This window comes from Heterocephalus glaber, unplaced genomic scaffold (genome assembly GCF_053883595.1).
Source record: "Heterocephalus glaber isolate CG9 unplaced genomic scaffold, H.glaber_assembly_v1.0 deba00001504, whole genome shotgun sequence".
NCBI classification, from domain to species: domain Eukaryota; kingdom Metazoa; phylum Chordata; class Mammalia; order Rodentia; family Bathyergidae; genus Heterocephalus; species Heterocephalus glaber.
The window spans coordinates 57,916,471-57,929,915 of NW_028258324.1; the positions used below are offsets into that span (position 1 = coordinate 57,916,471).

General features: G+C 45.0%; 2 protein-coding genes across 28 annotated transcripts in view; both read left to right on the top strand.

The window, feature by feature from the left end:
• The window catches only part of Fxr1 (FMR1 autosomal homolog 1), an 877,806-nt gene that overhangs the window by 842,028 nt on the left and 22,333 nt on the right, over window positions 1–13,445 (top strand). The window contains exon 24 of one of the 27 annotated variants that reach the window (XM_087186581.1): window positions 9,801–9,908. The exons of the other annotated variants lie outside the window; for them this stretch is intronic. The gene's annotated coding sequence lies outside the window, so the exon portion shown is untranslated. The remainder of the gene's footprint in view (window positions 1–9,800; window positions 9,909–13,445) is intronic. 27 annotated transcript variants of the gene reach the window in all.
• Window positions 6,346–9,046, top strand: Sox2 (SRY-box transcription factor 2). Its single transcript, XM_004834658.4, has one exon. It carries the CDS (start codon window positions 6,960–6,962, stop codon window positions 7,914–7,916), a length of 957 nt encoding a protein of 318 aa, XP_004834715.1. The 5' UTR covers window positions 6,346–6,959; the 3' UTR covers window positions 7,917–9,046.

A 13,445-nucleotide genomic window follows, 5' to 3' on the forward strand; every position in this document is an offset into this window, starting at 1 on the left:
ATAGGGAAGCCCAACTCCACCTGATCCACCTGAGCCACCCTGGAAGTGGAACGCTAGGGGGCAGGCAGAAGTGGCTCTCAGACCTTTCTTTTGAGGACAGAAGAGCTTTTGGAAGAGGGCCCTCATGTCAACAGCAGGCCCCAAGATGCCCGCCCACCCAGAGTGGGAGTACACTCGGATTTGGGGCATGTTCAGGGCCGGCCACAGCTGTACGTCTGTGAGGAAAAGTGGTCACTGTTTCCATTAGGGCTGATGGTGATTGTTAGGGTGATTTCTTTTTCCAGTGGTTTACTTTAACTTCCATTCACGCCACAGGTGAAGGCTTTCTTCCTGTTCCTTTGAGAGTTGTCCCACCCTTCCCATGTTAAGCAAATCTCATTTCTTTCCCCCACTTGTGTTTTGGGGTGCCAAACGCCTCAGCCCCCTGAGATGTTGTCGCTTTTGTGGTTTTAAGTCCAATTGTACTTTTGAAAAGGGACCTTTGTGTGACACAGGATCAGTATGTACCATGAGGTGTGCAAAAGAAAGAAGACCGGCTTCCACGTGAGCACCTTGGAATGGTCCAGACCAAGGCAAAGAGGTCCCTTCTGCTTGTAGATAGCCACCGCCCAGCCACCGCCCAGCCCACACTGGGGTGTTACTTAATTCGGCCCTGAGAAACCTTAAGGAAGACTTAGGTTCAATTTTCTCACAAAAGTTATACTCACAACTAAATGAAATCATCACAATGGGAGAAATTAAAACAGCAGCCTTTCCCCTGAAGTTAGGGTAACAACCCTAGCCATTGGAAAATTTTGGATTGTCGGGAAGCCCTATTGCTGTGGTATGATTAATCCCAGAAGGTGGTGTGGACAACCAGAGAGATGCAGTCAGTCTTCCAAGCAGTGATTTAGAGGTGCCGAAGGATCAGCTCTTGGTGATCTGTTTGCCTTTTTTTAAAATCGTCTTCGCCTAATTTTTAAAATCAAAATCATAAGCTCAGTAGAACTGAAGACCAAGGGCGGAAGCTTTTTTAGTTTGTCTTTTTAAAGGGGAATTTCTATTTTACAATAATCTGGTCACTTAATGAGCAAATCGTATTTTCCCCTGGACAACAGCTGCAGGGCAGAAACACAATCTTATGTTAAAATTGCTTGATAATTCAGAAATGAAATAGTGAAGTATGAATTCCTTTCTCCAGAAAAATGGTTGAGCTGGAATATATGCAGGGTGCACACATAATGTGATCCTGTAAGTAACATGATGATGATACACAGCCCAGAAGCTAGACGCAAATGGTTCTATGTGACTTTTGTTGGCTATCATTTGAAGGGGAATAGATTTAGTTTTATAACTGTTGAGTTCTTTTAAAAATGTATTTATTTCATCAGTGAGAATCAGATGAAAGAGAATGAGTAAAAAAAGGGAGCTGAATGCAAAGCAGCTCTGCATTCCTTAGGTTTCAAGGGTACTTACAGCTCTTGAGTGAAATTATTTGGTGAAATTGGGTCTAGACTGAAATAGCATTTGTTATCCCCTTGTTCATTTGTTATGTGTAATACCACTTCTGGAAATTAAAGGCAAGGTGCTGAAGAGACATGCAAGAAGAAGAAAATATGATTAATTTTAAATTGCCAATCTACCATGCATCCATATGCATATCTATGTCTCGGTAAAATAGAAAGGGATGGAAGTATATGTTTGCTCTTTGTGTTATTTTAAACTTTTATTATAGTTCATTATCAATAATCATTCACACTTCCAAAACCTGAAAAATTTGGCCTAGGAAGAATATAAGAGGAAACACAGGTGAAAGAATTTCTGTTATTTAAAAAACAATTGTGACATAAAAATTAAGGTGTGCCCAGGAAGATTTCCAGTGAGAGATCCTTCACAGTCTGAAGGAAATGAAGTTTGACAATGGTACAATTCATTATCTAATTTTTGCTTCTTACTTTCCATATCTTAACTTTTCCCAGCTTACTCTTTGTTGGTTATTTTTGGCAAGTATGTGATGCTTTTTTAGGAAAAAGAAATCCTCTAACGCATTAATTTCTTCTTTATCTTCATTTATCTGTGTTTATTTCTTCAGTCCTAAGGGACCCAGCTTTGATCACTCTGCAAGTCTTGTGGCTCCATCCTGGAGTGACTGAGGGTTTGGGAGACTTAAGAGGGAGAAAGAAATATTTTTAAACTTAGCTAATGCCAGTGTCCTGACTTTGTAATGCTCAGTTTCCTTGTATTAGAGGATAGAAATAATGGAAATTTTACCTCACTAAATTCCGCTAGCATTATCGTAAACATCTGACATTCCCTTTAGCTTTGGCTTTTGAAATCAAGAACTTTTCTGTAGTTGTCATACTTTACCTTTTAAGATTTATTTGCCTTTAATATGCCAGACTACTGTATCATTTCTTTCACTGACATATGATTGCTGCTATCTACAATCACTTTCAGATGGCCGAAGGGTCAGAATCAGGAGAAAACAGGGAAGAAAAAAAACCCCTTCATTTGGCCAAATGTGGCTCCTAATATATTTAACCAGTTTCCAAATTAGAAAGCCTTTCTGTACATTTTCTTCTATTTTTCTCGCTTTTTTCCTAACGTAATGAAATTAAAACTTTTGGAGCCCACAGTTGACATTTTTCAGAAAATTGAGTTATCAAGGCAGTAATTATTTCACAGGGAGATAAAACTCTCATAGCCCTAACTGTCAAATAGGGCCCTTTTCAGATTTTAATTACAAAATAAAATTAGTCTGCTCTTCCTCAGGATGGTTGGTGAGTGGTTAAACAGAGCTTTCCCCCAATACTGGTGGTCGTCAAACTAGCTAATTAGCAATGCTGAGAAATTCCAGTTAACAAGGGCATTCTCCAAGACTCTGCAGGTTCCCTGCCGTTTGCCTTCATTTCCATAAGAAGATTAAGAGAGGAGGGGCACACACTCAAATGCAGATACAGAAAAGAAGCGTTTTTTAACAAGCATCATAATAGTAAGATGCTTGGCTAGTTCTCACCTAATTACTGCAAGTTAAACCTCTATTTGCCACTAAGAGGAAAAAATAAGTCTACAGTCCCCCATCTCCACAAAATTGTTAGTTGGGTGCAGATATAATACTTGAAGAGGGATAGGGAGAGTGAAATTAATGTAAAAGATTTTTAAATAAAATTGAGTTATACTTAGCAGTTAAGGATTTGGGGCTAGGGCCAACAGAAGAGCAAAATCAAATCAGAATATTGCAGGAGTTATGATTGGTTTCTAATTACCAATGTGGCTCTAAAAGTGCGATGCTTTTTGCTGTCCAAGGAAGAGAAGTGTTACATTCTCTTTAGCTTAAGCACTTTCAATTTTCACAAATTGTACCATCAGCAACATTTTAAAATTCCCTGAGGATGCAGTACCCTGTTCCAAGTCTTTTTTTTTTCTTTTTGATTGTTAGTCAATGGTGTTATGTTGCTACTACTGTAACCATCTATTATAAACCTAAAACAGGGTTGCTTCTGTCATCTATTGGGTTATAGCTATTATTACTATTATATTTAGAGAGAGTGAAGGTGCTGTATTGAAATTGAGTGGCCGATGATCTGATTTTTAAAAAATACATAAGTTCTTTAAAAATCTAATGAGAAAATTGTTCCTGCTGTCACCATCTTCTTTAATCTTATTTTCATAGCACATTATTATGCATAAATGGCAGCTACATTTAGTTTATTGTGATAAGTACAGCAGTCTTAATTAAAATAAAGCTGTAAATAAATGCAACCAATGATAACACAATTGTAATGTATTTCCATAGCTTATTTATATGATAAAAGCAATTAACAAAAGACCCAGCCAGCCCCTTTAACCTCTTAAATGCGTTATTACAGAGCACAGCCACAAGCATATGAGAGTGTGTAAATGCTTTTACATATCATCCCAAGGAAAAATCTGTCTCTTACTCCTGTCCCTTGACGGAAAGAAAAAAATTTCCTTCTATAACTACCCATTATTAATACTTATTTTAAAAAATAGACACCACTGTTATTCACATCAACTCCCTCCTTTTTTTTCTTCAAACTTAATTATCCGTAAGCTCTTTTTTTTTTAAGTTTTGGAATAATGCTATTAAGCGCAGACCAATGCATACCCAATCATAAAGTGAATGCTTGGTCTGCCCTTAGTGGCGCCTGGACAATCATAATTCATTCATATGTTGAATGTTATAATTTGTACCTATTTTTCCCCGTGCTTTAACCTCCCACTTATCTCGAGGTTGTATGTACATTTTTAAGTTAAGCAAATTAAATACGATTCTTATGATTTGGTTCCACAGTTTATATGATATGTTAACTTTTCTTTTGTTTACATTATATGTAATTAGTTTGCTCTTCCATCCCCCCTCCTTTTTTTTTAACTTTATTTCCAAACACCTTTTTTTAAAGGTAAAAATCGTTAATCTTGGAAAAGCAAATTCACCACCAGGGGGCGCACCAGCCACATCCGTGAAACCAGCCGCGCTGAAAAGTCGGTGGCCGCCTTCTCCACAGCCTCTCAACCTTTTCCCTTTCCTAATCTCCAGAGATCCATGTTTAGCTTAATATAACACCCCGATTAAACGGGAAACATTGCTTTATTTCGAAAAATATTGAATATTTGCGTGCTTGGAGAACATAAATCTCACCCTCCCCGGGTTCCCAAAATCTAAAGCAAACCATAACCTAAGAGCAAAGGGAGAGCCTGCAGGGGGGAGGGAAGGTCGATTGGAGATAATTTATAATTAGGAAAAGTCTGCAGGATTCTTTTTCACAACTTTTCCAGGTCTCCACTGGGCATCCTCAGGTTGAACTGGACAATAACGGACGGCCTGGGAGGGCAGGAACTGGAGGGGGGGGGCGTGATGGTGGGAAGGTTAGGAGCAAACAAAACAATGCAGTTTGTAAAGATAATAAATGGAACGTGGCCGGTGGATACTATTCAGCCCATTTTCTTAGGGTAAGGGGAGACCAGGGGAGGAGGGGGCGGAGAGAGTGTTACAGAAGAAAGAAAATAAGTAACTCCGGTGGTTTAAGCCCTTTCTAAAAAAGAAATGGCATCAGGTTTTTTTTCTCTCCCCACCCCCCTTTGTAGTCAAGTGCATTTTAGCCACAAAGATCCCAACAAGAGAGTGGAAGGAAACTTAGACGGGGCTTTGTTTGACTCCGTGTAGCGACAACAAGAGAAACAAAACTACCTATTTGTAACGGACGTGGTACCATTGCTCTGCGCTTTGAGCGCCTACCTATTGAAATCTTTAAGTCGGGACAATGGGAGAGCGGCTAAAATTACCCTCTTGGGTCCTGGGCGGGCGAGATTCCTGCGGCCCTGCCCCGCCCCCACCCCAGCCCGCGCAGCCCGGCCCGGCCGGGTCCCCGAGTCCCCAGCCGGCGCCTCCACTGCACCTGTTCCCGGGCGCGCGGCCCCCGCCTCCCTGGCAGCCCGCGGCCCGGCGCGGCAGCCGGGACTCCGGGTGGCCCGGGCTTGGCTGCCACCACCGTCGAAGTCGGCGGCGGGGGAAACTCGGGGCTGGCTCCGCTCGGGTCCTGGGAACTCCGCGTGGGAGGGAGTTTGCGAGAGCGCCCCAGATGCCACCTCCGGGCCGCGCGTGGGAGGCCAGCGGCTCCAGCGACCCTCCCGGGGCCCGCACGGTGCAGCGCCCTCTGGGCTCGGTCTTCGCTCAGCCCCCACTGGGACCCGGCGCCGCGAGACCCTTCCGGGAGGCGGGGGAAGAGGGCCGAGTGGCGAGGTCTGCCCTTGCACCGAGGGAGGGACAGGGCCCGGCGGCCTGAGGACGGGTCCCGGGTGGCCACAGCACAGTGGCAGCGCCCGGCAGGCTGCACGGACGGGAGGAGGCTGTGACGCCGGGGGCCTCGGTCTCCTAACTTCTGGTCGGGAAGCGCGTGGAGGCAGGGAGGGCGCCGGGAGGGGCCTGGCGGGGGGGGGGGACCCTGCGGCGGGGCTGGCCGCGGGAGAGCGGGCACGGAGGAGGGGGAGAACAATGACCCCAAGTCCCGCGCCGCCCGCTTCCTGAAAGACCAGTTGGACAGTCGCCCCGAACCACCCACTTTGCTCTGCCCCACCCCCACGCACACCTGGGGGCGGCCCGCGCCCCTTCCTCATTTCAGCACCCTGCACCAAAAAAGTAAATCCATATTAAATTTAAAGAGGGGAGGGGAAACGGAGTCTTAGCGCTGTTTACCCACTTCCTTCGAAAAGGCGTGTGGTGTGACCTGTTGCTTCGAGAGGGGATACAAAGGTTTCTCAGTGGCTGGCAGCCGGGCTGCGGGAGCCGCCCCCTCCCCCCCCCCCCGGCCTCTCCTCCCCCGGCCTCTCCTCCCCCTCCCCCAGCAGCCCGGCGGCGCGGCAGGCCCCGCCCCCTTTCATGCAAAACCCGGCGGCAAGGCTGGGCTACAGTGGAGGAACCGGCGCGCGCTGATTGGTCGCGAGAAACCCATTTATTCCCTGACAGCCCCCATCACATGGATGGTTGTCTATTAACTTGTTCAAAAAAGTATCAGGAGTTGTCAAGGCAGAGAAGAGAGTGTTTGCAAAAGGGGGAAAGTAGTTTGCTGCCTCTTTAAGACTAGGACTGAGAGAGAAAGAAGAGGAGAGAGAAAGAAAAAGGGAGAGAAGTTTGAGCCCCGGGCTTAAGCCTTTCCAAAAGATCATAATAACTACCATCGGCTGCTGCGGGATCTGCCGGAGGAGGAGGGAAGCGCCTGGTTGTGGGGTTTTTCATTTTTGGCTTTTTTTTAAAATCCTGATTCCAGTTTGCTTCTCTCCTCGCTCTCTCTCGCTTCTCTTCTCCCCCAAATTGCTCCTCGCCTGCTCCCCGCGCGGAGCCCTGCGCTCCCGGCGCCCCCGCCCGCCTCCCCTCCTCCTCGCCCCTCCCTGCCCGCGGGGCCCCCAAGTCCCGGCCGGGCCGAGGGTCGGCGGCCGCCGGGGGCCGCGCGCTGCGCCCCATGTACAACATGATGGAGACGGAGCTCAAGCCGCCGGGCCCTCAGCAGACTTCGGGGGGCGGCGGCGGAGGCAACCCCACCGCGGCGGCCGCGGGCGGCAACCAAAAGAACAGCCCGGACCGCGTGAAGCGGCCCATGAACGCCTTCATGGTGTGGTCCCGCGGGCAGCGGCGCAAGATGGCCCAGGAGAACCCCAAGATGCACAACTCGGAGATCAGCAAGCGCCTGGGCGCCGAGTGGAAACTTTTGTCCGAGACGGAGAAGCGGCCGTTCATCGACGAGGCCAAGCGGCTGCGAGCGCTGCACATGAAGGAGCACCCGGATTATAAGTACCGGCCCCGGCGGAAAACCAAGACGCTCATGAAGAAGGATAAGTACACGCTGCCCGGAGGGCTGCTGGCCCCCGGCGGCAACAGCATGGCGAGCGGGGTCGGGGTGGGCGCCGGCCTGGGCGCGGGCGTGAACCAGCGCATGGACAGCTACGCGCACATGAACGGCTGGAGCAACGGCAGCTACGGCATGATGCAGGAGCAGCTGGGCTACCCGCAGCACCCGGGCCTCAACGCGCACGGTGCCGCGCAGATGCAGCCCATGCACCGCTACGACGTGAGCGCGCTGCAGTACAACTCCATGACCAGCTCGCAGACCTACATGAACGGCTCGCCCACCTACAGCATGTCCTACTCGCAGCAGGGCACCCCAGGGATGGCGCTGGGCTCCATGGGCTCGGTGGTCAAGTCGGAGGCCAGCTCCAGCCCCCCCGTGGTTACCTCTTCCTCTCACTCCAGGGCGCCCTGCCAGGCCGGGGACCTCCGGGACATGATCAGCATGTACCTCCCCGGCGCCGAGGTGCCGGAGCCCGCCGCTCCCAGCAGACTGCACATGTCCCAGCACTACCAGGGCGGCCCGGTGCCGGGCACGGCCATCAACGGCACACTGCCCCTGTCGCACATGTGAGGCGGGCTGGACAGCGAACTGCAGGGGAGAGGTTTTCACGGGAAAATCGAGGGAAATGGGAGGGGTGCGAACGAGGAGAGGCAGAAACGGCACGGAGAAAAACCTGGCGCGCTCAGAAGAAAGAGCAAACGCGATCTCGTCACCCACAGCGAATGACGGCTGCGAAGGGGAGGCCGATCCCATCCAAACTCGCGCGGAACCCGCGATGCCGACGAGAAAACTTTTATGAGAGATCCGGGACTTCTTTTTGGGGGACTATTTTTGTACAGAGAAAACCCGGGGGTGGGTGGGGGGCGGGGGATTGGACCTTGTATAGATCTGAAGGAGAGAAAACTACGCAAAACTTTTTAAAAGTTCTAGTGGTACGGTAGGAGCTTTGCAGGAAGTTTGCAAAAGTCTTTACCAATAAATATTTAGAGCTAGTCTCCAAGCGACGAAAAAATGTTTTAATATTTGCAAGCAACTTTTGTACAGTATTTATCGAGATAAACCTGGCAATCAAAATGTCCATTGTTTATAAGCTTGAGAATTTGCCAATATTTTTCAAGGAGTGGCTTCTTGCTGAATTTTGATTCTGCAGCTGAAATTTAGGACAGTTGCAAACGTGGAGAGAAGAAAATTATTCAGATTTGGACATTTTAATTGTTTAAAAATTGTACAAAAGGAAGAAATTAGGATAAGTACTGGCAAAACCATCTCCGTGGTCTTGTTTAAAAGGGCAAAAGTTTTAGATTGTACTAAAATTTTTAACTTACTGTTAAAAGTAAAAAAAAATGGCCATGCAGGTTGACATCGTTGGTAATTTATAATAGCTTTTGTTCGATCCCACCTTTCCATTTTGTTCAGATAAAAAAAAGACAAGGCAACATGAAATTACTGTGTTTGAAATATTTTCTTATGGTTTGTAATATTTCTGTAAATTTATTGTGATATTTTAAGGTTTCTCCCCTTTATTTTCCGTAGTTGTATTTTAAAAGATTCGGCTCTGTATTACTTGAATCAGTCTGCCGAGGACCCATGTATATATTTGAACTAATACCATCCTTATAACAGGTACATTTTCAACTTAAGTTTTTACTCCATTATGCACAGTTTGAGATAAATAAATTTTTGAAATATGGACACTGAAATTATGCTTGAGTGTTTCATTTATTTGGATAACACTGATTATACATAACTTCTGGGAATGATATTGTATTCAGCCATGAGAGCAAACTACAAAAAGCCTTAGTATTACTAGTCCAGCAACATGTGCTATTGTTAACTACAAAAAGAAAAATGAGAGAGAGATGGCTGGATGATTAATCAGTACTCTGGAAAAACTGAAATGCTTATGTCATTTCTAAAACAGAAACTAGAGACATATATTGTAAATCCACCCCCTCCTTTTCTAAGCAGCATGAATAAGCATGATGGGGACTTATACTTAAACTGATTTGTGCCACTTGTTGCCAGGAAGGAGCCAATTCTGAAATTTTTCATGTAGTTTAGCAGATCGGGGATTGAGCCAAATCAGAACCAGGTTGGCTGGTTTTATTTTCATTTTCTGCACAGCACAATGGCCCTTTGAAACTTGCTCACAGGGGAAAATGATGCTTCTTGTATCGGAATAATTGTAAACCAGACATGCGGGGTGTTATCTGCCGGGTGGGTGTTTGGATTACTCTGGCCTTGCTATTATTGTCTGAGAGGAAACAAGTGGTTTACTTTCTTTGTTCCTTGACTTCGTAAACTTTCTCCTCTACATTTTCCTGTTTAGGGGCAAGGGAAAGCAAAGAACATCTTGCAAAATTCCCTGACTTATCGTGGATATAGTTTTTTTATTATTTATTTTCTCCCCCCCTCCTTTCTCTCCCTCCCGAATTCCATTTCTTAAATTGGCAGCGCGGGTCCAAGCCTGTAGCCCCAAATCGGATAATCTCTGCAGCTGATAACAAGCAAAAGAGAAGCCAGGCAACAGCCATATTAAAGAAGAAAACAATCAACTCTGAGGTAGATATTTTACTTTGTCCAGTCTAATCACATTTGGAGATGATTATGCTTTTGATCTGTTAACTGTTTTACTACAGTAGTAGAGAGGTGGGGGAGGGGAGGGGTGGGGAAACAAGATTGGATTTGTTGTTTTCTTTGGCCCTAGGAAAGGTAAAGAAAGGCTTTAGTTGTCCTCGGTGGGAGCGGAAAAGTTGGGGAAATCGCCATGGTCTTTGAATTAGCGATGCTTCTGCCTCACAACCGAGAAACTGACCTAGTCGGGGACTTTTCGCTTCTGCTTCTTTTTTTTTTTTTTTTTTTTTTTTAAATAACGTGTTTACCTCATCCTCCTCCACCCAAGGGGACCGGGAAGCAGAGTAGGGCATTCTTAAGTGCACGATTGCTTCCCACGATTTCAAGAGTTTGCTGTCAACTTGCTACAACTTTGGAGAAGTTGGAACCGGGCAGCTTTTCTACCCTTGAGTAAAGGACCTGCCGCAGCCACTGAGTTAGCTCTTCCCGCAGTTTTACACCCTCCCGTCTGCAGGAAAGTCTTTCTCGAAGTGTTGCTAGTGTTGGTTCTTTGGTGACCTAGTGAATATTCACTATCTGTATTTTTATTTATTCTGGATTGCTTCATTTTAAGCGTGTATTGGTTTTTATTTACTTCCTCATTTTTTAGGGTACTCTTTTACTGGGAAGGGAAAGGGATTCGAGTTCCCAATTCTAAGCAAGGCATTTCCCCCCCTAATTAATGCAGAGACTCTAAAAGAATCCCCCCCCCCGCTCGCCAGCCATTGTAATGCACATACGGATTATTCACGTGGTAATGAGCACATTCGCCAGTTCTTGCTCACACATACGAATAAAAGAAACTTTGAATAAAGATCCAAATGACCACGAAGGGGGAGTGGGGAGGATATTCCCGGAATCTGAGCCAATCCACGACATAGGATTATGTATTTGAAAAATAAATATACAGTATATTTGAAATAGACATAAGAGCTTAGAGTAAGTGCACTATATTAAACTTCCATTAAAAAAAATAAAGTCCACAAGATCAGACTAAAAAGCAATGTTTTGGCAAAATGTGCAGCTTCAGATATTTTCCAAGGGGAAAAAGCACAATATTTGGGGAAGTTGAACTGGCTTTAAATAATTGTCACTGTCTTAAACAAGAGAACTTCCATTCCCCTTCCCAGCCTGCCATATCTCCAAACCAAATAGCTGAAAGATAGAGCCAAAAATTTTTGTTTGTTTGATTGCAAGTACAAATGCTTTGGGTAAACTGCTTCTGAAGAAAATGATACATTTCCCATTGCATCCTTCGATGGAATTAAATGGTTCTCCATGTACAATTTCATGGCTAGCTTAATACTGAGCATATAATATTTTGATAATGTGATTTACAAGTAAGGCTGTGAACTCATAAACTTGCCCAGAGATGTTATCTCCTGTTGCTGAAGATAGTTGTTGAGTGTTTCTTTCTTTCCTTGGGGTATTATTCTGCTCAATGAAGCCACTTAATTTTCAGTCAAAAGGGGTGATTTTAAATGTTTCATTAACCTTAACACAGAATAGAAATATGCGAAAGGATGAGATTATATAGTCTATTCTCTTTACAGTTTTTTTCTCTCCTCACACTTGCTTCCCCTATACTTTAAATAAAAAGAGTTAAAATATTTTGCTGAGCTGTAGTAGATTAGCAAGGTTTCTTTGCCAGTGCTGGGAAGCTGGTATTACAGACTGTCCCAGGGGAAAATGGCTCACATTAACCACTAAATGAATATTTGACAAGGGCTCATTCGGAGGTATTATTACTATAAACGTGTCCCTACTGGACTTTTCAAGGGTCAAAGAGCAACGCCTCAATTAATTATTTAGACTGCTAGTAGATTTGGTTGTAATAGCTGTACTTATTTCTAGAAACTGACACATTCTTACAGTAGGAAAATCTCAGGAGAATCTTCCCCATCAGCAACCCCTTAGAATGAAAATCACACAGAGCTCTGGCATTCTAAAGCTGACTTTTCCATAAAACCTTTTCATGGGCTGGGGGAGGGAATTATGGTCTCTTTTTCTATTCCCTGTCTCTTTTGGGTTTAAAAGAAAAATAATCAAAGAACATAATAATTTATCTTAATTTTCACATCATGTCTGGCAAGGTCTTTTAGGGATTTGCAGTATGGGGAGGAGGAGGAAGGAGTTTATTTATAATCTTTTGCCTTTCTAAGTAGTGATGTCACAGGATTTCAGAGACCCAGGCAGGCCCTGAATTTAGGCAAGATACATATTACTGTTTGGCAATCAAATCCAGGATTTAAAATGTCAGGCTCCATAGGCTAAGTGCACTGAGTTCTAGCGGTGTTCTAGTTCTAGCTGTGTACTAGTAAATTGGGGTGCAAGGTATCCTTCCTCCATCCCGCCTATTGATCTGAACACTGTAAGGTACAGGGGGGTGAAGGTGAGCATAGCATTTATGCCAAGTCATAACTTCTTCCAAGGCCCTAGGTAAAATGGTAAAGGAATGATTTTGAGAGTAGGATTCCTTGACAATAATATAAATTGAATGAATAAGAGATAAGCTGGGGGGGGGTGGAAGCAGTAATTACAAACCTAATTCATTCAGCTTTTCAGAACTTTTGTTGTGGGTGCTCCATTGACTGGTTTTGAGCTGCCAGTTTTCTCACATTAAAAGGAACTGATCAGCGCCTCAGGGGGACGAGGAATACCGCTTAACTGCATAGTGATGGGGTCTTCATTTAAAACCATTACAAGAAGAAAATTAAACAGTGCTTTTGTGTGCACAAGGTTTACTTTTCAACTGCTAACAGTTTATAGCTAACTGCTCCAAGATTGAAATTTGACTATGGTTTGATCACTTGCTAATTGGCCCTGCTTATTTATTTATCTATCAGTTGTAATTGAAAGAGCTTTCCTTCTATCCACCACCACCACCACCCCAACTTTTTTTTCCCCTGCTCTTGAAGAATTTTGAGAAACAGGTCCTCATATTTTTCTTTGTGGAAGAGAAGTTTCCCTTTGCCATGAGCTCATTTAGGAAAGACTTGAGCTCATGTTCCAAAACCATCCCCCCACCCATTATTGGTTTAAAATAATTTGCATCTCTTTTTTTTTTTTTCTGCTGCCTTTCCTTGCTCTTCAAGATGAGGTTTCTTTTCAGCCTGCAACTGGGGTTGTGCAAGGGGGTTGACTTCATATTCTTTGCTTTCTTTTTTGACCTAAGTTGGAGGATGGCTGGGTGGATCTCCCTGGGGCCCTTGTCTATGAGGTGGATCCCTTAAAGAAGGGAGAAGGGGGAGAAACTGTGACCTTTCCTGTGAAAATCTGGATGGAGCCCAAAGGGACAGAGCTTCTGAAAGTCTAGAGCATGAAGCTGTGGAAGCAGCTTCCAAAGCCAGGGAAATCCCTCAAGCCAGAGAACGTGTTTAGTGTCTTTCACAGTTATTTTCTCTTAAAAAAAAAACTTTCCTGGTAACCTCACGTGATGCTACCATAGGAAACTTGAACCCTCCCCTCTCCCTCCTGGTGATGCTG

What these genes read in the sequence shown, in the direction of transcription:
- Sox2 (XM_004834658.4), top strand. Translation starts at nt 6,960, where the DNA reads ATGTACAACATGATGGAGACGGAGCTCAAGCCGCCGGGCCCTCAGCAG.